The 24,448-nt window shown below is 46.4% G+C and overlaps 3 protein-coding genes across 11 annotated transcripts in view; all 3 read left to right on the top strand.

Annotated features, from left to right (window-relative positions):
* Window positions 1-8,430, top strand: part of OXSR1 (oxidative stress responsive kinase 1) — a 99,179-nt gene extending 90,749 nt beyond the window's left edge. The window contains exon 19 of the mRNA XM_008530725.2: window positions 8,293-8,430. The gene's annotated coding sequence lies outside the window, so the exon portion shown is untranslated. The remainder of the gene's footprint in view (window positions 1-8,292) is intronic.
* Window positions 8,092-19,910, top strand: SLC22A13 (solute carrier family 22 member 13). Its single transcript, XM_008530727.2, has 10 exons — window positions 8,092-8,553; window positions 13,634-13,737; window positions 13,948-14,102; window positions 14,333-14,501; window positions 14,731-14,851; window positions 14,942-15,036; window positions 15,277-15,491; window positions 15,692-15,800; window positions 16,382-16,597; window positions 16,845-19,910. Exons 1-10 carry the CDS (start codon window positions 8,176-8,178, stop codon window positions 16,936-16,938), a joined length of 1,656 nt encoding a protein of 551 aa, XP_008528949.1. The 5' UTR covers window positions 8,092-8,175; the 3' UTR covers window positions 16,939-19,910.
* A 2,740-nt stretch (window positions 19,911-22,650) lies between these two features.
* The window catches only part of SLC22A14 (solute carrier family 22 member 14), a 41,720-nt gene continuing 39,922 nt past the window's right edge, over window positions 22,651-24,448 (top strand). For 2 of the 9 annotated variants that reach the window (XM_070577252.1, XM_070577247.1), the window contains exon 1: window positions 22,651-22,717. The gene's annotated coding sequence lies outside the window, so the exon portion shown is untranslated. Of the gene's footprint in view, window positions 22,718-22,784; window positions 22,921-24,448 lie in introns of those variants that run through there. The other 7 variants (XM_070577245.1, XM_070577246.1, XM_070577250.1 and 4 more) reach the window with 7 other exon arrangements.

Below are 24,448 nucleotides of genomic sequence, written 5' to 3'. Positions count from 1 at the left end.
GTGTCCTAAAATCCTCTGTTGATCCCTCTCTCCAGCCCCTCTAGTCCCTGGCAACCACTGATGTTTTCAGTGTCTCTCTAGTTTTTTTCATTTTCCAGAATGTTTTATAGTTAGAATCAAACAGTATGTAGCCTTTTCGGAATGGCTTCTTGCACAGTAATGTGGATTTAAAGTCTCTCCATGTCTTTTCATAGCTTGATAGCTCATTTCTTTTTAGCATTGAATAATATTCCATGTCTCGATGTACTACAGTTTATTAATCCATTCACCTACTGGTTGCTTCCAAGTTTTGACAATTATAAATAAAACTGCAGTAAACATCTGTGTGCAGATTTTTGTGTGGACATATGTTTTCAACTCCTTTGGGTAAATACCAAGGAGCCCAATTGTGGATTATACAGTAAGAGTATGTCTAGTTTTGTAAGAGGCCACCAACTATCTTCCAAAGTGGCTATACCATTTTGCATTCCCACCAGTGAATGAAAGTTCCCGTTGCTCTCTATCCTTGTCAGCATTTGGTGTTGTCAGTGTTTTACATTTTGGCCATTCTATTAGGTGTGTAGTGGTATGTCATTTTAATTTGCAATTCCCTAATGGTATGATGTTCAGCATCTTTTCATATGCTTATTTGCCATCTGTATATGTTCTTTAGTGAAGTGCCCGTTTAGGCCTTTTGCCCATTTTTAGTCAGGTTGTTTGTTTTCTTGATTTTAAGAGTTCTTTGTATATTTTGGGTAACAGTCCTTTATCAGATATGTCTTTTGCAAATATTTTTCCCAGTCTGTGTCTCGCCTTGCCATTCTCTTAACAGTGTCTTTCACAGAGCAGAACGTTTTAATTTTAATGAAGTCCAACTTACTATTTCTTTCATGGATCACGCCTTTGGTGCTGTATCTAAAAAGTTATTACCCTACTCAGGGTCATCTAGATTTTCACCTATGCTATCTTCTAAGGGTTGTATAGTTTTGCATTTTACATTGAGGTCTAAGATCCATTTGGAGGTAGTTTTTGTGAAGAGTATGGGGTCAGTGTCTAGATTTGTTTTTTTGCCTGTAGGTATCCAGTTGTCCCAGCACCATTTGTTGGAAAGACTATCTTTGCTCCATTGTATAACCTTTACTCTTTTGCCAAAGATAATTGAATCTGTGAGTCTATTTCTAGGCTCTCTATTCGCTTCCATTGATCTATTTGTTTCTTTTTTTGCCAATACCACACTTTCTTGAGTACTGTAGCTTTATAGTAAGTCTTGATGTAAGATATTGTCAGTCTTCCGACTTTGTTCTTCTCCCTCAATATTGTGTTGGCTATTCTGGATCTTTTGCCTCTTCATATAAACTTTAGAATCTGTTTGTCAATATCCGCAAAATAGCTTGCTGGGATTTTGAGTGGGAGTGTGTTGAATCAATTGTTCAAGTTGGGAAGAATTGACATCTTGACAATATTGAGTCTTCCTATCCATGAACTTAGAATATTTCTCCATTTATTTGGTTCTTCATTGATTTCCTTCATCAGAGTTTTACAGTTTTCTCATATAGATCTTGTACATATTTTGTTAGATTTATACCTAAGTATTTCATTTCTGGGGTGGTAGTGTAAATGGTATTGTGTTTTTAATTTCAGATTCTACTTGTTCATTGTTGGTATATAGGGAAGTGATTAGCTTTTGTATATTAACCTTATATCCTGCAACTTTGTTATAATCACTTATTAGTTCCAGGAGTATTTTTGCCAATTCTTTTGGGTTTTCTACATAGATAATCATGTTATCTGCAAACAAAGACAGTTTTCTTCCTTCCCAATCTATATACCTTTTATTTCCTTTTCTTATATTGCATTAGCTAGGATGTCCAGTATGTTGTTGAAAATGAATGGTGAGAGAGGATATCCTTGCCTTCTTCCTGATCTTAGTGGAAAAGCTTCTGTCGTCAAGTATGGTGTTAGCTACAGGTTTTCTGTAGGTGCTATTTACCAAGTTGAGGAAGTTACCCTCTATTCCTAGTTTGCTGAGAGTTTTTTTATCATGAACAGGCACTGGATTTGTCAAATGCTTTTTCTGCATCTATTGATACGGTAATGTGATTTTTCTTCTTTAGCCTGTTGATGTGATAGATGACATAATTGAGTTTTGAATGTTAAACTAGCCTGGCATATCTGGGCTAAGTCCCACTATGTCGTGGTGTGTGATTCTTTTTATACATTTTTGGATTCGATTTGCTGATATTTTGTTGAGAGTTTTTGCATCTTTGTTCATAAGAGATCTTGCCTTCTAGTTTTTTTTTCTTGTAATGTCTTTGTCTGATTTTTTATATTAGGGTAATGCTGGCCTCATAGAATGAGTGTTTCCTCTGCTTCTATCTTCTGGAAGCAAGTGCTGTAAATTGCTATAAATTTCTTCTAAGCACTAATTTCACTGCATCCCACAAATTTTGACAAGTTGTATTTTCATTTCATTTTGTTCAAAATATTTTTAAATTTCTCTGGAGGTTTATTTTTGGACCGATATGTTATTTAGAAGTGTGTTGTTTAATTTCCAAGTATTTTGAGATTTTCCAACTATCTTCATGTTATTCATTTCTAGTTTAATTCCATTGTTGTCTGAGAGCAGACATTATATGATTTCTGTTCTCTTAAATTTGTTAAGGTGTGTTTTATAGCCCAGAATGTGATCTGTCCTGGTGAATGTTCCATGTGAGCTTGAGAAGAATGTGTATTCTGCTGTTGTTGGATGAAGTAGTCTGTAGATGTCAGTTCTATCCAGTTGATTGAGGGTGCTGTTGAGTTCAACTGTGTACTTACTGATTTTCTGCCTGCTTGATCTGTTCATTTCTGATAGAAGGATGTTGAAGTCTCCAACCATAATAGTGGATTCATCTATTTCTCTTTGCCGTTCTTTCAGTTTTTGCTTCTTCTGTTTGCCCTGTTCTTAGGTGAATACACATTAAGAATTGTTGTCTTCTTGGAGTATTGACCCCTTTACCATTATGTAATGCCCCTCTTTATCCGTCCTAACTTTTCTTGTTCTGAAGTCTGCTTTGTCTAAAATTAATATAGCTACTCCCACTGCCTTTTACTTGATGTATTTAGACCATTAACATTTAAAGTGATAATTAATATAGTTGGATTAATATCTACCATATTTGTTACTGTGTCTATTCATTGCTCTTGTTCTTTTTTCCTATTTTTGTCTTTTACTCTTTTTCTGCCTTTTGTGGTTTTAATTGAGAATTTTATATGATTCCATTTTCTCTCTTTTCTTAGCGTGTCTATTATATTTCTTCTTTTTACTTTTTTTAGTGGCTAAGCTTCCAGTATATATTTACAACTAATCCAAGTCCATTTTCAAAGACCATCATACCACTTGACAGGCAGTGCCAGTACCATATAATAACAAAATAATCCCAATTCCTCCCTCTTGTTTTTTTGTGTCATTTGCATCATTGCTTCATTCATATGATATATATGGGCAATCCAAGGGGAATGAATATATGTGTATACACACATGCACGCATATATATGTATATACATATTTGCATAAGTAATCTAATACGTTGTTGCTGTTATTATTTTCAACAAACTTATTTGTTAGATCAACTAAGAAAAGGAAAAATAAAAGTTTTTTATTTTACCTTCATTCATCCTTTCTCTGATGCTCTTTATGTAGTTGAGTTTCTGACTCTATCATTTTCCTTCTCTCTGAAGAACTTCTTTTAATGTTACTTGCAAATCAGATCTACTGGCAACAAATTCCTTCAATCTTTGTCTGAGATGTCTATATTTCTCCTTCACTTTTGAAGGATAATTTCACAGGATATAGAATTCTAGCTTGGTGTTTTTTTCTCTCAGCGCTTTAAACATTTCACTCAACTCTCTTCTTGCTTGCATGGTTTCTGAGGAGAAGTTGATGTAATTCTTATATTTGCTCCTGTATAGATAAGGTGGGGTTTTTCCCCTCCTCTGGCTTCTTTCAGGATTTTTTCTTTATCTTTGATTTTCTACCATGTGAATATGATTTGTCTAGGTGTAGTGTTTTTTGCATTTATCCTGCTTAGTGTTCTCTGAGCTTCCTGGATCTGTGTTTTGGTGTCCAGTGTTAATTTGGGGGAAATTCTTAATCATTGTTGTTTCAAATATTTCTTCCATTCCTTTCTCTCTTCTCTTTCTGGTATTCCCTTTATGCCCATGTTACACCGTTGGTACTTGTCTCACGGTTCTTAGATATCTTGTTCTGTTTTTTTTTTTCTTCTCTCTTTGCTTTTCGGTTTTGGAAATTCCCATTGACATATACTCAAGCTCAGAGATTGTTTCCTCAGCTTTGTCTAATCTAGTAATGAGCCCATCAAAGGCATTCTTCATTTCTGTGCACTGTTTTTGATCTGTAGCATCTCTTCTTAGAATCTCCATCTCTCTGCTTACATTACCCATCTGTTCTTGCATGTTGTCTACATTTTCCATTAAAGTCCTTAGCATATTTATAGTTTTTAAAAATTCTCCATCTGATAATTCCAACATCCCTGCCATATCTGATTCTGATTCTGATGCCTGCCATGTCTCTTCAGACCGTGGTTTTGCCTTTTAGTGTGCCTTCGAATTTTCTGTTGAAAGCCAAACATGATGTACTGGGTAAAAGGAGTTCCAGTAAATAGGCTTTTAGTGATGTGGTGGTAAGATGTGGGGAAAGGGGAAGCTTCTATAGTCCTTTGATTAAGTCTCAGTCTTAGTGAGCATGTGTCTCAGCTGTGAACTTGACAAGTGCTTCTCAGTCTCCCCCACCTCTAAGTGGGACAGGATGGCTAGAGGGGGCTGGGATTGGATATTTCCCTTCCGCCTTGTGGAAGGCTAGAGGGGGCTAGAGTTTTCTTCCCCCAGGTCATTTAGGGTCTGATAAAACCCCAGTACATTAGGCTCTGGTAAAGTAGTTCCCTTGAGGGTAGGCCTTGTTAAGAAGAACAGAATGCTCGTGCATATTTCAGAATGGTTACTTTTCTCCAACCCCCACCGGAAGCACAGGGGATTTTTCTGATATTCACTGTGAGAACCTGGTAGAACCAGGTAAAACTCACAGAAGTGTAGGGACCCCCCTGTAGAGTTTTTAACTCAGACTTAATCCACACTGATTCTCCAGCAATTTGTCAGTTACAGTTCAGGTTTTCCTCCTCTGTTACTGGTTCCTCTGGAAGTGTCTGAATTTCTTCAGTGAGTTATAACTCTCTGTATTTACCTGTCTGCCTGTCCAATTTGAGGGACGCCAGCTTGCCCTGTGGCCTCACTTCTCTGACGGATCTAAGAAGAGTTGCTGATTTTTCAGTTTGTTCAGCTTTTCACTTATTAGAACAGAATGACAGCTTCCAAGTTCCTTACATACTGGACCAGAAACCAAAAGTCCTACCCCCGGTTTTTATTTACTAGAACCATTAATTCTCAAATTTGGAAGAGATTTGAGACACCATCTAGTACATTCCTAGAGACAATGTTTGAAGAATACCTTCCCCTCTCCCCACCACACACACAAACACCACCCTCTACACTGGGAACAGATGACTGCCAGCGATTGTCCTGAACACTTCCTCTTAAGAGAGTGTGTTCATTTCTACTTAAACAGCTCTAGTGGTTAGAAAACTCTTGTTACACCACTCTTTTGTCCTAGTTGTGCCCTTGAATGAGGGCAGGCACAAGGAGAGGAAGAGGAAGAAGACAGCCTGTGGGCTTTCCCTGAAGGGCCAGAGGCAACCCCAGTCCTATCCTGAAGTCTCTCATAAGATGGTGGGGGTACCCAGATTACTTGGGAAGTCAGACACCAGCACACATGCTGATGTTGGGCTCAACCTCCCGGGTCAGTGAGACCACAGGGTTGAGAGAGGTTTCTGGGGCTACAGTGATCCTGGGAGGGCTTCCTCAAAGAAGAGAGCTGGCTGTGCGCCTTGAAGCATCTTGGGGAGCCTTTGGCAGACTGGTTGGGATGGGGGCAGGGTTAAGAGGAGATATAAGTTAACCAAAAAATTAGGATTTGGGGAATGTAGAAGTAAAGTGAAGCCAGTGGCGTTCAGTACCCGAGTACCAAGATTTTGGGATCATAGTTTCAACTATGGAAAGTCTTTGGTTATGTCTCACTCGTATGTTGAGAGTCTCATCATCATCTATCTTTGTCTATTTTAGAATCACACACCAAGAAAGGAAAGGATTTTTAGGCACCATCTAATTTAATCTTGCCGTTTACACAGTTGGAGAAATTGAGGCCCAGAGAGGTAGAAGGGACAGACTAGGGATCGCAATGAATCAGTAGCAGAGCCCAAGCTTCCTGCCTCTAGCTCCAGCTCCTTTGGCTACGTGGAGCTGAAAGAAGCAAAAATCCTTTCCTTGACTGGAGTGAGGAGGTGATGAAGACTGAGGATAGGCTCACGTCTCCACCTCAGTTCTCCCTCATAATGGAAGCACCAAACTGGGCAGTGGCAACCGGTAGCATCTGTTTTCTTGGCCATTCAATCCAGGCAATGCTGAGGACAAGAACACACGAGGAATAAAAGACAGAGCTGGGGACAGTGGTGGGGAGTTTGGGATGGAGCAGAGAGGAAAGTGCTCTCCTTACTCAGGGTCGTGGACCCTTGCCTCTGCCCTCCACTGTCTGCCCTGCCTTGACCTGCTCTACAGGCTGACTGATTAACGGGCAACCAGCAGCTCTGCCAGCCAGGTGGCCAGATACAGGCACACTGTATCCAGGACTGTCCTGCACCCATGCTCCTCTGCCCACCTCTTAAAATGGTTCAAAATTCAAAACATGGAAAAGCTTTCCTATGCATACACGAGCAAATACATGAATGTGTGTGTGCATGCATACGTGTGGATTTTCCCCTAATGCTTTCTTTAGTCCCGTCATTCCCCACCTCCCATGACTGAGCTAGACACCTTCCAAGTCCTGAGTCTACCTCCAGTAAGACCTAGCCCAGGGTAAAAAAGATGGGGGCTCTTCTCTTTGGGAGACTCCTTGTCTGGGAGATCCTGCCTTTCTGTTAGTCCCCAGTCCTATAAGAATCCTGACCTGCCTGCCACCATGCTTGCCGCATCCCAAACTTGACTCCAGCAAGGTTAGGAATAGCTCCCCACAGGGCTTCCACAGCTGGAGCTGTAGCAGAGAGACTTTGTCCTGTGTTTCTCTTTATCACTGAAATTGCTTAGGTTGACTAACACTACTCTGGGGCATCTTGCACGTGTTTTTTATCTTGAGAATGTGTTAATGGTTTCTTCCTTGATTAGAGTAGAGCTCAAAATGCAGCTCTTGGGGCTGGCCCAGTAGCATAGTGGTTAAATTCATGCACTCCTCTTCAGGGGCCTGAGGTTCGCAGGTATGGATCCTAGGTGTGGACCTACGCACTGCTCACCAAGCCATGCTGTGGTGGCATCCCACATGCAAAGTAGAGGAAGATTGGCACAGATGTTAGCTGAGGGACAGTCTTCCTCACCAAAAAAAAAAAAGCCACTCTTGGTTCTTCTGTAATTGCTCTGCATTCTTGAATTGCCTTTGGTGCTGAAAAAGAAAGGCATTTATATACTTGGTGGGTCTCCTGGCCTTCATGCTCACCTGGGATTGACTGGTCTTGCATACCACCACATACTAGAGACCCACAGGAGAAAGATAAGATCATCAGGCTCAAGAGGCCAGATTGGGCTGCTGGCAGAGTTCATATGCAGGCTGCTCTCTTGATTTACCCCCAACTGCCTAGTGGCTGGTCCCTAGAAGGGACTTCTGTGTCCCTCTGAGTGTTGCAACTACTCTCAGAATTTGGGTTCTATCGTAGGGGGAGGGATTTGAGCTGGATGTGAATTGTTTAGGATGTTGCAGTTGGAGGGGAGGTGCTGCTGTGTGTGATAGAATATTTGGCTAAAGCTCACCCTCATGTGCTGGGATTGAGGAGGTCCTCTTGGTTCCTCTTGTTTTGCCTGAGTCTGTCACACAGTCAATAAAACATCCTCAGATTCTGCAAGCCAGAATGGGCTATTTTTTCAACATATTCTGCCTTTCCCAGGCCATGGATAGGGAGCTGAGGTGTGACATGTGGAGTTGGGCAAGGCTGGATTAAACATTAATGCAGCTGTCACCACTGCCCAGAGGAGCAGATGCCCCAGAGCCAAGCTCCAGAGCTGTGTGGTGGCCCCAGACTGAGGAGGTGGTGACCAGTAGACATGGCTCAATTTGCCGAGGTCCTGGCTGAAATAGGCCACTTCGGTCGCTTCCAGATACAGCTGGTGATACTGATGTGTGTCCCCAACTTCCTGAATGCCTTCTACCTATTTGCCCAGGTCTTCATGGTCCTGGATGAGACCCACTACTGTTCAGTGGCCTGGGTCAAGAATCATACTTTCAACCTGAGTGCTGCTGAGCAGCTGACACTGAGCGTGCCTCTAGATGCTGCAGGCAATCCCGAGTCCTGCCTCATGTTCCGGCCGCCCCCTGACAATGCCAGCCTGGAGGACATCCTCAGCCACCGCTTCAATGAGACACAGCCTTGCGATGCAGGCTGGGACTATCCTGAGAACAGGGCCCCATCTCTAAAGAATGAGGTAGGGCTGTGTTTTTGCCTGTCTGTCTGGGGCCTTTCAGTACCTCTGCCTGACCCTCTGCCCTCAGCCTCTGGTCTTGCTCTCTCCCTATCTACCCTCGTGCCCCCATGCCTGACTGGTTGACCATTGCTATGCCTGTTTTTCTTTCTGCCAGTTTTTCTTTGTCCTCTGCCTATTGGCCCATCTACCTCTCTATCCATTTTCTCTCTGTTCTGTCTGCTCATCTGTCCATCCGTCTCTGCCTATCCTTTTGTCTCTCCCTCTGCCTGTCTGCCCAGTTGCCTGCCTTTCTCTTTTTCCCTCCCTGTTTTCCCATCTGTGCTTTTCCCTCTCTCCAATGCCCCACCTGTCTGTCCATTGCCTTTGTCTTTCAGTCTGTCCCTGCACGTCTGCCTGCCTACCCATCTTCCTGTGTTTTCCTAACTCTTATGCTGTCGCTTCCCCTCTCCACTCATCTGCCTTCCTGCTTGCTTGACTTGGGATTTCTACCTTTCAGCTTCTAGATCTCTGCCTTCCTGCCTCTGGGATGCGGGAGGACGCCCATGACTCTGGGACTTGTCCTGTAAATAACTAGCATTTGCTCTTGCTAATTTCATTCTCTTAGGAGGGACCCAGGCAGGTAAACAGGAAGATTCCCATTCCAGCCACTTCAGAGCAAGAAGAAGCCTCTGAAAGCATCTAGGGCCGTTCCATTGCTTCCCAGATGGTGGAGTTAAGGCACACAGTGGAGAGATGACTTGGCCAGGGCGACAGAACAAGTTGATCATGGGGCTGGGACTCCCACTTGGGGCTGCTGCTGCCCAGCGAATGGGCCATTCCTGTGGGAATGGGGAGAACACAGACAGTCCAGAAACCTGAGAGGCGGGCATTGTTGGGAGGATCTGTGCCCCTCTCACCTTTATGGTGGCAAATCCTGAGCCTTTGTGGAGCGTGCAATCTGGAGTCCAGAGATTAAACATTCACTTTTTTTTCCTCTATGGGTAAAAAAGTATTTATTTTTTAGAGGCTTTCAGAGGACAATGTTTTAACCAAAGGCAAACATTCACTTTTTAATGTGTGACCATTAACCTGCCCCCAGCACCCTGGCTGCCTGAGGATATGTCCTGCCTGTCTTCCTCCTGACCCTCCACCACATTCCACCTCACGGTGGGGTGGGTTGCCTAAGAACTCTCCCAGCCTATGGATCTAGCCTGGTCTGACCCTCATGCTCCTCTCCACCATCTCCCCTGCATCACTTCCCTGGTAGGTTCCAGCCTTTATTGGTCCTCGGATGCTTTGGGTGTGCCCACCTGGCCAAATCTCTTCATGCTTAAAGCCCAAGCAAACTTCCAGACTGCTCAGAGCCAACTCTAGCCAACTCATAGCCTGTGCTGGACTGCTCGTGGAATTTTATTCAGCCGAAGGCCCCTGAGTGTAATCTGTGCAGGGAACAGTCAGAGGAGGGAGGCACCCTGTTCCCCTACTCTGAGGACCCCTGGTGGTCAGGGGAAGATCTGGGCTCCTTGCAGGGGGAGAAAGGGCTGGATGGGCCCTGAAGCTAGAATTCACTTCCTCCTGGAGAGGGCATGGGCAGGCAACTTCCCAAAGGAGTTGGTATGTGAGTTGGGCGCCAAGGTACCAGAAGAATGTTGATAGAGAAAAGGGAAAGGTCTTTGCAGACAGAGAATAGCAAAAGCAAGTCCCAGCGGCAGGAAGCAGGCGATGTGTCTGGGGAGCAGCAGGAACTTGGTGTGCCTGGAATAGCGGTGGGCAGGGGTATGGGAATTGAATGGGATGTTCTCAACGATTGAGGTCCTCTTTCTTTATCCTCAGTCATCACCCTAAACTGTGCTGACACTGGGGTGGGGCCTTGGACCTTTTGCCCTTCCCTGACATGCTGCCTCCCACTCCACCCTCCCAAGGACTGCGACTCCCAAGGGAACAGGCACCTTTGATACTTTGGTCCATGTACCACATGGTAACCCCAAGCTCCGTTCCAGAGTGAGCTACCTCGGTGTAAGATCTCCTCCTCTGTTTCCCGTCGATGAGGAGGGAATCTGCCACACTGATTCAGAGGACCCTCTCTGAGGTACATCCTTAGTATAACCAGCAGCTTCATATTCAAGCTGAAATACAAAAAATCCTAATTTGAGAAGAAAAGAGCACATTTCCTTATAGGCTGTGTGCTCCTGAAGGGCAGAGTACATTTCTCCTTCTCAACCTTCCTGTCCAACATTTCCCGGGTGCCCATCCTTGGTAAAAGAAAAAATGACTCCTGGTCCTGTCCACATGAACCCCTGAATAGAGTTGGGAAGAGACCATCAATGAATAGCAACAGCAGTGTGGTCTGTCCTGGGACCAAAGATGGAGCAGGAGTGGGAGGGAAGGGGAAGCAGAGAGAATAGCCATTTCTAGGGTCTGGAGGCATGAAAATGCTTGGTGTGTTTGAGGAATGCTGGCATACAAAAAAGGCTGGGAAAGAGGCAAGAGCCAACTCTTAGCGGGTCTTAGAGACAGTGCTATGGAATTTGGTCTCTAGTGCTTTGTCTTTGAGACCAAAGGGAGCCAGTGAAGGTTTTGGAACTGATGAGGGAGATAGCATGAGGAGTGCTCCAAGAAATAGGGGTGGGATTCTGTGGGCCACCGTGGCAGGCCCCAGACAGAACCATCCACTGGGGGCGTTAGGGCCGGGGAGGGTGATGCCTGGTGTCCCAAGCTGCAGCCCTCTTCATCTCGGTTCCATCTGCACCATGATACCACCACACGAGCTTGAGTACACCTTGGCACCTCTCCAAGCCTCATTTTCTTTTGCTGTGCAGTGGGAAAGATAAGTCTTCCTGGGGATAGAATGATGATCTAATGAAATAAAGGATACATAAACTATAGGGAGGTAGTGAATGGTGGCCACTGGGCAGAGGTGCCAGCCTTGGAAGAGTCCCATGGCTTGGCATCCATGCCTTCAGAGCACTACAGCCCCTTGTGTCTGAGGTGGCTATGCCACCAGCTGTGAGCTTCATGAGCACAGGGGCCTGTGCTCTCTTACTGAGAGCTTCCTGTGTGACAGCCACTGTGCTAAGGGGGTTCCATGTGTTAATGCCTTTAATCCTATTGGGCGATACTGTGTAGTATATTTTATCCCCATTTTGTACAGGGGAAACTAAGACACCAACAGAGAGGCCGACCAACTCAAAGTCACACAAAGTCACTCAATTCTGACTCCAGAGGCTGACAGCAGCAGGCTTTTCTTCATTATTATTTATTTTAAATAGTTCTAACTACAGAGGCAATCTGGGGTTGCTAAAAAAATAAACCAAACAGGATAGAACTGGATGGAATAGCAAGTTCAAGTCCCCTGTCCTGCCCTGCTTCATTCCCAGGGTCAATCAGTTAATCGTTTGACAACATAGTCAAAGTTCTTAAAAATTAACAGTTGCCCTTGAGAACAGAAGTATGAGCACAGTGATATCTCCTGGATTGATTAATTTCTTGCTAAGGGTTATTTAACTGATGATAATTGGTTAGTTGGCTAACTGTGGGTATTAGTTCATTCATTCATTCATTCAGGGAACATCCTCTTAGCTTTCACTCAGTTGTAATCTCTGTCTGGGACAATAGAGATGTCTGAACTCAACTGCCATCCAGCTGTGGGACCTAGGATTAGCTGCTTAACCTCTCCTCCCTTAGGGAAATATAATAGTAAGTCAAGGACTGTTGTCAGAATTATATGAGGTAATGTATGTAAGGCATTTAGCATAGTACCCAACACAGAGTAAGCACTCAAAAGGCGTTAGTTGGGGCTGGCCTGGTGGCTGAGTGGTAAGTCGGCACGCTTCACTTCAGCGGCCCAGGGTTTCACTGGTTCGGATCCTGGGCGCAGATTGGCAACAGATGTTAGCTCAGAGCCAATCTTTAAAAGTTTTTGAAAAGGCGTTAGTCGTTGTTGTGAAGCTGTCTCCATGAGCTCTGGAGGAGAGCTCACAAGTCATTTGTGTATGGAGCTGAGCTGTGTGCAGGGGGCACAAAACTCCCTGAAGGGCCTACAAAACCAGTGTGGGGAGGGGTGAGTCACATGTATGTGCACATGCAGTAGACATGTGTACAGAGCTATGTGGACACTCACATTTTCTCCACTTGGTTTCCCGCTCTGTCTGCTAGGTTCTGTCTGTGAGTCTCCAGCCGGGTTGCCCCCGCCTGCTGCCCCGTGTATGTGTGTGTGTGAGCATTTGCATGTTCCTCCATCCTAATTTCCTTCCTCAAGGGGTGTGTGAGGGTTCCTTGGGATTCTGATTGCCTGTGAACCATGAGAGTTTCAGGGGAATTTTGCAGCTGGATGGGAAAACTTGGAAAGGCCTAAGTGGGTCACAAGGGGGCCCTGGCTGTGGAAAACAGGCCCCATTTCTCAGGAAGCAGTAATTAGTGGTCTGTCATAGGTTCCCAAACTTTGCTCCCTTAGTGTGTCAGTAATTTACATGGCCTTTCCAGGCCAAAAGAAATATATAATATTATATATAATATAATATATAATAATTATAATAAATATATAATAAAGTAAATTAGGTCCAAATAACTTAACAAGTATTTATGTCCTAACAACTTATTAGCTATTTAAAAAAATAATACACATAAATTGAAAGAAAATATTTTTATTTCATTCTTAAGTAAATACCATTACTAATAGGATGTCTGTGCCTATTGGGAACTGCACAGCTTCTCCAAGCTTGAACACTGCCACCTTCATTTTTTGTCCCGCACTGATGCTCACATGGTGCTTGCCTTTTCACAGCAACTGCCAAAAACACAACTTCACGTAGACAGGATGTCACTGAAAGGAATGTAGCATGATCTCATGTTGAAACTGAACCATCCTGAGCTGGCAGTTGTTCGTGCAATATCAGACAGATGTTGAGTATTGCTGTATTTTCCTTAAAAATGTGAAATATCATGCTGTGCCCTGTGAATTCACTCTGGTGCTCTGGGTACCTTGGCACACAGTTTGGGAACCATGGGCACCTGCCCTGAGAGGTTTGTAGTGGGTGGGCTGGATGACAAAGGACTTGCCCTCGGCTGCCCTTAGACTCACATCTGCCTATGTCTGTCTCAGTTCAACCTGGTTTGTGATCAGAAGCATCTGACGGATACCTCGCAGTCAGTCTTCATGGCTGGACTCCTCATTGGGGCTTTCATCTTTGGGCCACTCTGTGACTGGTAAGAACCTTGACCAGCTCACCCCTCACCTGGTATGCTCTTAGGCTCCTGGCACAGGGCCAAGTCTCCCCATTGTCCCTCACACTGGTCTCCAGGATAAGGCCCTGGTCTTCCCTCCCTCAGACAGAGAGCCCAGGGCAGGGCTGGGTCTCCCTCACTTCCTTCTCCTCAGAGAGATTCCCTCCTGGACCTGCTCCTTTGTTACCCCAGGATCGGCCGCAAGGCCACCATCCTGGTGCAGCTGCTCCTCTTCGCTATCTTTGGCCTGGCCCCAGCCTTCGTGCCCAGCTTTGAGCTCTACATGGTCCTTCGCTTTGCTGTGGCTACTGCTGTCGCTGGATTTACCTTTAGCAACGTCACCCTACGTGAGTATCTGGGCACTGAAACCTTCAACCACAGGGCGAGGCCTTGGGGTCTGGGCTGGCCACATTCCCAGACTGGTTGTGGGGGCCTTGTCAGGACCCTACACCTAGAGTGGTCACATGGGTGCTCCCTGTGCTGGGACTGAGGCCCCAACCCTGACAGGGTGGCATCTAGGGAATGACAGGGAGTGAGGGCAGGGTCTGGCCCGGTCTCAGCCTCTCTGTTCACACAGTTACAGAGTGGGTGGGGCCCTCATGGAGGACACTCTCCGTGGTCCTGGGCCAGTGCAGCTTCTCTGCGGGGCAGATGGCGCTGGCAGGACTCGCCTATGGTATCCGTAACTGGAGACTCTTTCAGATTGTCGGCACTGCACCTGTCTTGCTGCTCTTCTTCTACTTCTGGTGAGGAGATACTTCCCAGGAGCAAGCCACCCCTAGGATAGCTGTGCTGCAGTGGGCTTGGAGTGCAGCACCCACGGCCGCCTCGTGGGACACTCAGAGACACGTCTGGGAGAGGGAGCCTGCAGGGGTTGGGGTTCAGTGTGCACTGGAACAGCCGAGAAGGCTCCTGGGGGAGTGAGAAGGCTCTAGGACTTCAGACCCCAAAGTCACAGCCATTCCTGATGCACAGGGTTCTCCCAGAGTCAGCACGGTGGCTCCTGACCCGTGGGAGGGTAGAGGAGGCTAAAAAACTGATCCAGAAGGTGGCCGCGGTCAACAAGCGGAAACTCTCCCCAGAGCTCCTGAGCCAGGTACTTCCAGTAGGCTGGGTCCAGCCCTGCCCCTGAATTGACCCACACAGACCTTTCTGCCTGGACCCTCACTCTACATCTTCCTCCCAGCTCGTCCCAGAGGAGAAAGGCCCCTCAGGGAACGCCCTGGATCTGTTCAGACACCCCAAGCTCCGGAAGATGACCTTGGTTCTCTTCGCAGTCTGGTGAGTGCACCAGGACCCATGCCCCTCCCTGTGCCTGGAGCCGAAGGGCTGCCATGTCCCTGATGTGTGTCAGTGGGATGTCACTGGTGGCTCTCTGGCTGGGATGGGCTGTGTGGGAATGACTGGGTCTTTCCCTGGCTGTGCTACTCTCTCCTGTTGTGACTTCTGGCTAAGGCAGGCTCTCCCTCTGAAAGTGATGGTGTCACCCAGCACTGACAAGGACTCTTGGACACTTTGTAGGTTTGTGGACAGTCTGGGGTACTTCGGCCTGGGCCTCAAAGTAGGGGACTTTGGCCTGGACATCTACCTGACGCAGCTGATCTTTGGAGCAGTTGAGATTCCTGCCCGCTGCTCTAGCATCTTCATGATGCAGTGGTTGGGCCGCAAGTGGAGCCAGATGGGAACTCTGCTTCTGGGTGGCATCATGTGTATTGCCATCATCTTCGTCCCGGCAGGTACCAGGGCTGGCTTTCCCCCATCCCGCTCTATACCATTCCGCTGCTGCCAGGGGCCCACTGCTTCCTTTTCAAGAGTGAGGGCTTCCCTGGGGTTCAAGTGCAGAAGGGGTGAGCAGTTTGGGTAGACAGGGCAGGGGGCAGGGCCCAGGTGGTGGGGCTGTCCACCCTTTGTATGGCTGACCGGCATCTTCCACCAGATCTGCCTGTGGTGGTCACTGTGCTAGCCGTGGTGGGGAAATTTGCCACGGCTGCCGCATTTACCATCTCCTACGTGTACTCTGCTGAGCTCTTCCCCACCATCATCCGGTAAGGGCTGCTGATGCAACTCCTGCTCCTCTGCTCCTGAGACCCTGATATTGGCCACCCCTCCTCTGTCCTTACCACTGTTCCACAAATAGCTTATGGGGGTGGCTCTGGGGCAGCAGTGCTGGGTGGGGTGCAGGGCAACTAGAAATCTAGTCCAAGCCCCAAATTGTCCCTGGGCTGGTGGAGGACAGATGCAGAAGTAGACCATGCCATGTCAGGACTGGAATAGGGAGTACGTCTAAGAATGAATGACTCAGAAGAAGAACACTCGGGTGGGGGTAGGGGGTGGTAAGGAGACGCAGCCTTTGACCTGAGTGAGACTTGCTAGGCAAGCAGGAGTGTAGCAGGTGGACAGAGAGGCCTGGAAGTGGGAGAAGCATGATACACAGTTGGACTACAAGTAGTTCAGTGTGCAGGAGCAGAGAGCTGGAAGCCCGCGTGGGCTGGATGAGCCTGGAAACCCTGCAGGACTGTGGAGGCCATAATGAGGGGTCTGGGCTCTCCCAAGGAAGTATGCTGAGGTGGAGCTGGGGCCTGGAGTTGAGGCTGAGTCTGCTTAGTTTGTACTGGTCTTCCCTCAGGCAGACAGGCATGGGGCTGGTGGGCATCTTCTCAAGGATCGGAGGCATCCTCACACCACTCGTGATCCTGCTGGGTGATTACCAGGAGGCCGTCCCAATGATCATCTACGGTACCCTCCCCATTGTGGCAGGCTTACTCTGCATCCTGCTGCCAGAGACACGGGGCCAGCCCCTAAAGGACACCATCGAGGACCTGGAGCAAGGGCCCCACCCACGGTGAGCTGCTTCCTTTCTCTGAAGCCCAGGCCCTGGGCCTCATATCAGTGGCCTCTATCCCAGAAGCCCAGGCCTCTACCTCATCATGTGTCCATTGTTGCTTAGAGGCCAATACTGGGCCCTCAGGAACCACAGACATCTGATCAGCTTTGGGTTAGATTCTTCCTCATTTGGGGAGGGGATGGGGAGGAACGCTGCCATGGGACCAATTCCTGGTCAGCCAGTAACAGCCTGCTGCTCCCTCCAGGTCTCTGAAGTCAGCACCCTCAGAAAATGACAAAGAAGCCCCACGAGGATCTTCCTGCACGGAAGTGGCCTCTGTGAGCAGCACACAGTTCTGATTGTGTCTCCAAGAGCCAGACCAGCAGCAGCAGGGAGCTGCCTAAATTTTCCCCTGATAATAGCTGGGACCTATGAGCAAGTCCAGCCTTACTGACGGAGGCAGCACCATGGCCTGCCCCACTGGCAGCACCTGCTGCTGAGCCCAATCTCGGAAGCATCATCACCTTTCTCGTCCCAGAGCCCTACGCCCAACACCCTGTTCTGGGTTAGGGTCTTGGGCCTATCTGTTCTCTGATAGTCTTGGTAGGGGTATGGCTCCCCTGACACCCTCAATCTGGGGTCCCTCTGCCCTCAAAACGCAGTCAAGCCCAGAACGAAACAGCTAGGTAGAGCCTTTCCAAGTATGTGGGCGTAGGGGGAGAAAAAATTTGGAGTTGTGGAGTCTATGCAGGTAGGTGGGTGAAAAGGCTGTGGATGAAGAGAACGTTGTGGTTCCTTCCAGTGGCTGGCCCAGGCCCCTCTGGCTAAGGTGGGGGCCCTATAGGACATTTGATCTCGCTGAGAGAAGCTCTGTGTCCAGTCAAAATCAAAGCTTCAGTCTTGCGTTCTCTTCAAAGATGCTCCAGCCCCCTGCCTCCATCTCAGCTCACTGCTAACCTGTGTGGCTTTTCGAACCGATGATTTCATAAGTCCCTTTACACTGACCCTCAGGATTCTAATCTTGGGTGCCCTGGCTGGGTGTAAAAAGCAAAGGACTCTGGCAATCTGCCTCCAAGGTCCAAGGAGATAGAAAAGGAATGCCACCCCCCACCCCACCTAACAGCCCCAGGTTACTGCCAGGCACAGAGCAGGCTGAGTCCTCGAGCTTGGCTCTGACTCATACAGCCCTGAGCTTTGCCGTGCTCGCTGACCCACTCATGCTCTCATCAGTCAAGGAGGCCCTGAGTGCCTTGCCTTGGCTTTAGGAGCGCGCTAGAGCCAGAGATGCACAGTCCATCTGCAGCTACTCAACTGCTCCCCAGAACTCGGAAGAATGCTGTAGATGAGGAGGAGAGGACACTGCAGCATTAAACAAGGCAGCTGTCCCAGCGTGTGAGGCTTGGAAGACCTCCCAGAGGAGGCACATCTAGGGAGAGAGCTGCAGGCAGGGGATGCAGGAGCCCTTTCGGGTAAAGACTAGCAATGGGCAGGTGCTGCAGCTGGAAGGATTTCTGGGAATTTGAGGAACCAGACCCAAGTGGGGCTCATAAGGCCACGTCCTTACCTTTGAATTTTGTTCTGAGGGCAATAAAAGCCATTGATTTTGTTTTTTCTTTAAGCAAAGAAGTAACCCAATAAGATTGGTATTTTAAAAATCACCGTCTATCTGAAGAATGTGTTAGAAGAGGGCAAAAGTAGAAGCAGAGACGCCAGGCAGGGCATCATTACAACACTGAAATTAATTGCAAACATTTATTACCTTGTTTTATCCTCACAACATTCTGATGATGAGATGGGGTGATGGCAGTGGAACTGGGAGGAGGCGAAGACGCTTTGGTTGGTCCTCCCCTGGCCTGTGCCCTGGGCAAGAGCTTAGCTTCTCAGTTCCCATTGGCTCTCCCCAGGAGAAGCTCCCTGGCTGCTGGGAGTAACCTGGTGCCCTCCTCAGAGAGGCCTCTGAGATTAAGAGCGCTAGACTGCACATCCTGTGTTTATGTCAATGTCCAAAGCCTAAGGCACCACCACGCTTCCCCAGCCATCTCCTCTACATCGCCACTGTCCCCCATGACTCCAGCCCCTCTGACCTGGCCCCATCCTTACCCAGTTCCACCCATGGTCTCAACCCTGTGTCTCTGAAACTGCTGCTCCAAATCCAGCAGAAGCCCTGTGTCTTCAGCCCTTCGTAGAAGTGTACTCCGTCTCCTGCCTCTTCCTCTGGTCATGCTTTCTCTCACAGCCCGGGAGCTGGGGTAAGAGCCTCTTTGCTCCCCTTGCTGCTGCTCAACCATTACAGTTCTTCCACGTATAAAAAAAACCTTCTCTTGAAAGTACTCAACATAATAAAGGCTATATATGACAAACCCACAGCCAACATCATACTCAATGGACAAAACTGAAAGCCATTCCTCTGAGAACAGGAACAAGACAAGGGTGCCCATTCTCACCACTCTTCTTCAACACAGTACTGGAGGTTTTGGCCAGAGCAATTCGGCAAGAAAAAGAAATAAAAGGAATCCAAATAGGCAATGAAGAAGTGAAACTCTTGCTGTTTGCAGACAACGTGATCTTATATATAGAAAACCCCAAAGAATCCATAGGAAAACTATTAGAAATAATCAACAGCTAGAGCAAAGTCGCAGGGTATAAAATTAACATACATAAATCAGTAGCATTTCTATACTCTAACAACAAACTAACAGAAAAAGAACTCAGGAACTCAATCCCATTCACAATCGCAACAAAAAGAATAAAATACCTTGGGGTGAATTTAACCAAGGAAGTGAAAGACCTATACAACGAAAACTACAAGACTTTCCTGAAAGAAATTGATGATGATGACATAAAGAGATGGAAAGACATTCCATGCACATGGATTGGAAGAATAAACATAGTTAAAATGTCCATACTACCTAAAGCAATCTACAGATCAGTGCAATCCCAATCAGAATCCCAATGACATTCTTTACAGAAATTGAACAAAGAATCCTAAAATTCATATGGGGCAACAAAAGACCCCGAATTGCTAAAGCAATCCTGAGAAAGAAGAACAAAGCTGCAGGCATCACAACCCCTGACTTCAAAGCATACTACAAAGCTACAGTAATCAAAACAGCATGGTACTGGTACAAAAACAGCTGCACAGATCAATGGAACAGAATTGAAAGCCCAGAAATAAAACCACACATCAATGGACAACTAATCTTCAACAAAGAAGCTGAGGGCCTACAATGGAGAAAAGAAAGTCTCTTCAACAAATGGTGCTGGGAAAACTGGAAGCCACATGTAAAAGAATGAAAATTGACCATTCTTTTTCACCATTCACAAAAATAAACTCAAAATGGATCAAAGACCTAAAGATTAGACCTGAAACAATAAGTCTTCCAGAAGAGAATATAGGCAGTACACTCTTTGACATCAGTATTAAAAGAATCTTTCCAGACACCATAACACCTCAGAAGAGGGAAACAATAGAAGGAATAAACAAATGGGACTTCATCAGACTAAAGAGCTTCTTCAAGGCAAGGGAAAACAGGATTAAAACAAAAAAACAACCCACTGGTTGGAAAAAAATATTTACAAGGTATATATCCAACAAAGGGTTAATCTCCATAATATATAAAGAACTCACAAAGCTCAACAACAAAAAATCAAACAAGCTGATCAAAAAATGGGCAGGGGACATGAACAGGCATTTCTCCAAAGAAGATATACGGATGGCCAATAGACACATGAAAAGATGCTCCTCATCACTAATCATCAGGGAAATGCAAATCAAAACTACACTAAGATATCACCTTACACCTGTTAGAATGGCAAAAATATCCAAAACAAAAAGTGACAAATGTTGGAGAGGTTGTGGAGAAAAAGGAACCCTCATACACTGTTGGTGGGAATGCAAACTGGTGCAGCCACTATGGAAAACAGCATGGAGATTTCTCAAAAAATTAAAAATAGAAATACCTTATGACCCAGCCATCCCACTACTGGGTATCTATCCAAAGAACTTGAAATCAGCAATTCCAAAAGTCCCATGCACCCCTATGTTCATCGCAGCATTATTTACAATAGCCAAGATGTGGAAGCAACCTAAGTGCCCATCAACTGATGAATGGATAAAGAAGATATGGTATATACATACAATGGAATACAACTCAGCCATAAAAAAGGATAAAATCCTCCCATTCACAACAACATGGATGGACCTTGAGGGTATTATGTTAAGTGAAATAAGCCAGATAGAGAAAAAGACGTACTCTGTATGACTCCACTCATAGGTGGAAGTTAAACATATAGACAAAGAGAACTGATTGGTGGTTACCAGGGGAAAGGCGGGGTGGGGGGAGGGCACAAAGGGTGAAGTGGTGCACCTACAACATGACTAACAATAATGTACAACTGAAATTTCATAAGGATGTAAACTATCATAATCTTAATAAAAAGTTTAACCAAAAAAAAAACCCAAAAACTTTCTCTTGTAGAAACCTGTCTCTTCCTTGCTTCCACCTCCTGACCTCCAGCTTACAAAGCCTCATTCATCTAAAACTACTCAGTTCCTGGTTGTCCCTTCCACTCTAGCTCCTGCCATCATCCTGGGAAAATTCATCTCCACCTCCAAAATCTCAAAAATTTCTGACATCTAAGTGAATAAATGAATGAATCTCTAATTCAGACGTCCCATTCTCTGACCACAGCATCCCATCCTTCCGGCTTGTTTGCTCCATCATTCCTATCTGCCTTAGTCTGCCCAGGCTGCAATTAAGAAAGTACCACAGACTGGGTGGCTTAAAAGCAGAAATTTGTTTTCTCACAGTTCTGGAGGCTGGAAGTCCAAGATCAAGTTGCCAGCAGGGTCAGGTTCCGGGGAGGGCCTCTTTCTGCCTTGCCGATGGCTGCCTTCTTGCTGTGTCCTCACATGGCCTTTCCTTGGCATGCATGTGGAGGGAGAAAGATCTCTCTCTCTTATAAGACCTCTAATTCCATCATGAGGGCTCCACCCTCATGACCTAATCTAACCCAAATTACCTCCCAAAGACCCATCTCCAAATATCATCACATTGGGAGTCAGGGCTTCAATATATCAATCTGGGGGGACACAAACATCAGTCCATATACCATCCTTAGCCTCATTAGGCCTTATGGTCTGTCAACCTTACTACTTTCTCCCCAGCTCTGTCTTCTCAGATTAGAGGATGTAAGCCATCATTTTAATTTCTATTGAGAGAGAGAGCATTTCTTTCTCTTGCCAACACCCTCCACTTTACCCCTTTCACCCTTTGATTGTATTCAACTAGCAAAACAGTAGCAGCGAATGAGCCTGATTGTCGGTCTTCTCTCTCCCTGTACCCTAGACTGCTGGTCACTGCTTGAGAGTCGCATGCCCAGGAAACCTGTACTGTGAATTCGCAGTCGCCAGCCTCAAACTGGGTCTTTCACAGCACCCAGCACTCCTACCAGCTTTTGCTACTCAGCTTATTTTCCAACTCTCACCAGTGGCTATTTCTAACCTCCACTCTGCATTCCTCCCTTCCTCCTACCTCCTAACAGATCACTTCTCCTCCGTTTGGAGAAAGGAGAAGCCATCATATGGCAGCTCCCCAAAACTTCTACCACCAAATCTTTAACCTACACCCTCTCCTCCCCTTCAGCGAAACAAGTGTCCTGCACAGAGATGGTAGATGGAAGCCGCCAGCAGATGGTAGATGGAAGGCTAGTCCCTTAGCTCTGCTCCACCTCTGCCCCCAGATCTGGGAGCAGCTGAAGGTAGGGTCTGCTCTTTGTCTGATGTCTCCTCTCCATCCCCCCCACCTCAGGAGTGGAGACTGGGGATGGGCAAGTTGTATCTGGAAGGGTGGGAGAATTTCCCTCAGTGGAGGTGAGGCCCTTACGGGGAGCACAGGTGCTCCAGGTGCTGGGGAGAGTCTGCACAAAGGCCCAGGGCTGGCTCACGGGGAGATTTCCCCAATCTGCCTTGCCCCATTCTGTCCCTAGTGTCTGTAGCCAGTTGTGCCCCTGGAGTAGAATGCTGCTCCTACCCCATCATGAGGACCTCCCTGCCCCATTGTGACACTACTACCCGGCCACCAATGGAACCCAAGAGTTCTGCTTCCAAGAGTCTGGCTGGGCCTGGATTGTGGTCAGGTGGGCCCTGGCTTTGGCTTGTGGTCCTGTCTCCAGGGAGGAGGGACTGGGAGGGTGTGGAGGGTGGCAAATTATGATGACACTCGGCAATTGTGGGGCCACGTTATCAGCACAGGTGTGGACAGGAGCCTGCCGGGGCCCATTCGGCTGTGGGGAGTCTGTGGAAGGAGCAGGCTGCCCTCACAGGAAGCGTGAGTTCTCAGGTGTGGCATCTGGCCATTTCCTGCCCTCATATGGAGCGCTGCTCCTGGCTATGTCCCTTTTCCGGGCCTCAGTTTCCTCTTTTGTACACTGAGAACCAATTGTCTGGGGCCTGTCCACTTGGCAGGGGACCTTTGGGATCAGTAGAGGAGCAAAGGCTCTAGGGCCGAGTAGGCTATTAGCCCCCTGTGGGCATTCAGGTGATGCTGGGGGGAGACTAGGAGGGGTCCTGCTGAGGAAGGCTGGTACAGCTGGCTCCAGGCCTGAAAGCCAAATCTCTGTGAGGAGAGCAAAGTTTCCCTTCCGCCCTCCCTGGGACGTCTCCTCCGTCCACCCTTCTCCCCCTCTAACCTTCCCCACTGTGTTAGTTTCCTATTGCTGCTGTAAAAAATTGCCACAAACTTAGTGGCTTAAACAAGACATTTATTACCTCATGGTTCTGGAGGTCAGAAGTCCAAACTGGGTCTCACTGGGCTAAAATCAAGGTGTCCATAGGGCTGCGTTCCTTTCCAGAGGCTCTGGGGGAGAACCCATGTTCTTGCTTTTCCACCTTTAAGAGGCTGCCCACATTCCTTGGCTCATGGTCCCCTTCCATCTTCAAGGCCAGCAATGGCTGGTCAAGTGTTAATGGACGGAGCTAAAGTTGATTCATTTTCACTGCTGTATTGTATTTCACTATATACATATACCAGTTTATCCCTTCTTCTACTGATGGACATTTGGACTCTTTTTTTTCATATTTGAAGTGTGTTGTCATGAACATTTTGGTACTAATTTCCTGCATCATATGTACAAATATTTCCTCAGAGTACCTGGGAGTAGAATTGCTGGGTCATAAAATATGGGAATATTCAACTTTATAAGACAATGTCAACTTGTTTTCCAAAGTGGAACTAGGAATAATCCTGCCAGAAATGTATGAAAGATAGACCGTCTCCAGCACTTGGTATGGTCAGACTTTTTAAGTTTTGTCAAGCAAATGAGTGTAAACATCTCATTATGGTCTTGATTTGCATTTTCCTCATTATTAAAGAGGTTGAACATCTCTTCATATGTCGGTGGGCCACATGAATTTCTTCTTCTTGAAATGCCCATTCATGTCTTTTGCTCATTTTTCGATTGTTTTTTTCCTATTGATTTGTGGGGTTCTTTACATATTCTTGATCCTAAACTTTTTTCTGTAATACGTTTACAAATATTAGACTCCCACTTGTGATGTGATTTTTTTACTTTAATATTTTCATTTTTAAGTAGTCAAATTTATAATTTTTAAATTTATGGTTAGCATAAAATAGCATAGCTTTTGTGTCCTGATTAAGAAATCATTCCTCACCCGAAAGTAAAAAATATATTCCTGATTTTTTCTACTAAAAGTTTTGTCTTTGAAATATAAATCCTTCGTAAGACTGGTATTTTTGTTCATGGTGTGCAACAGAAATCCAATGTTAATTTTTGTCTGTTTACTGATCTGTCATGTTACTCTCCTACTCTCTCTCATGTATCAAAACTTTATTTGCGTAGATCTATTCT

This window comes from Equus przewalskii, chromosome 15, assembly GCF_037783145.1.
Source record: "Equus przewalskii isolate Varuska chromosome 15, EquPr2, whole genome shotgun sequence".
NCBI classification, from domain to species: Eukaryota; Metazoa; Chordata; class Mammalia; order Perissodactyla; family Equidae; genus Equus; species Equus przewalskii.
Note: the sequence above shows the minus strand (reverse complement) of the source record. Positions and strands in the feature narration are given on the sequence as shown.

Coding starts and splice junctions, on each gene's coding strand:
- SLC22A13 (XM_008530727.2), top strand. CDS start 8,176: ATGGCTCAATTTGCCGAGGTCCTGGCTGAAATAGGCCACTTCGGTCGC. Junction 14,502..14,730: donor CTGCTCTTCTTCTACTTCTG/GTGAGGAGATAC, acceptor CCTGATGCACAG/GGTTCTCCCAGAGTCAGCAC. Junction 15,492..15,691: donor CATCATCTTCGTCCCGGCAG/GTACCAGGGCTG, acceptor ATCTTCCACCAG/ATCTGCCTGTGGTGGTCACT.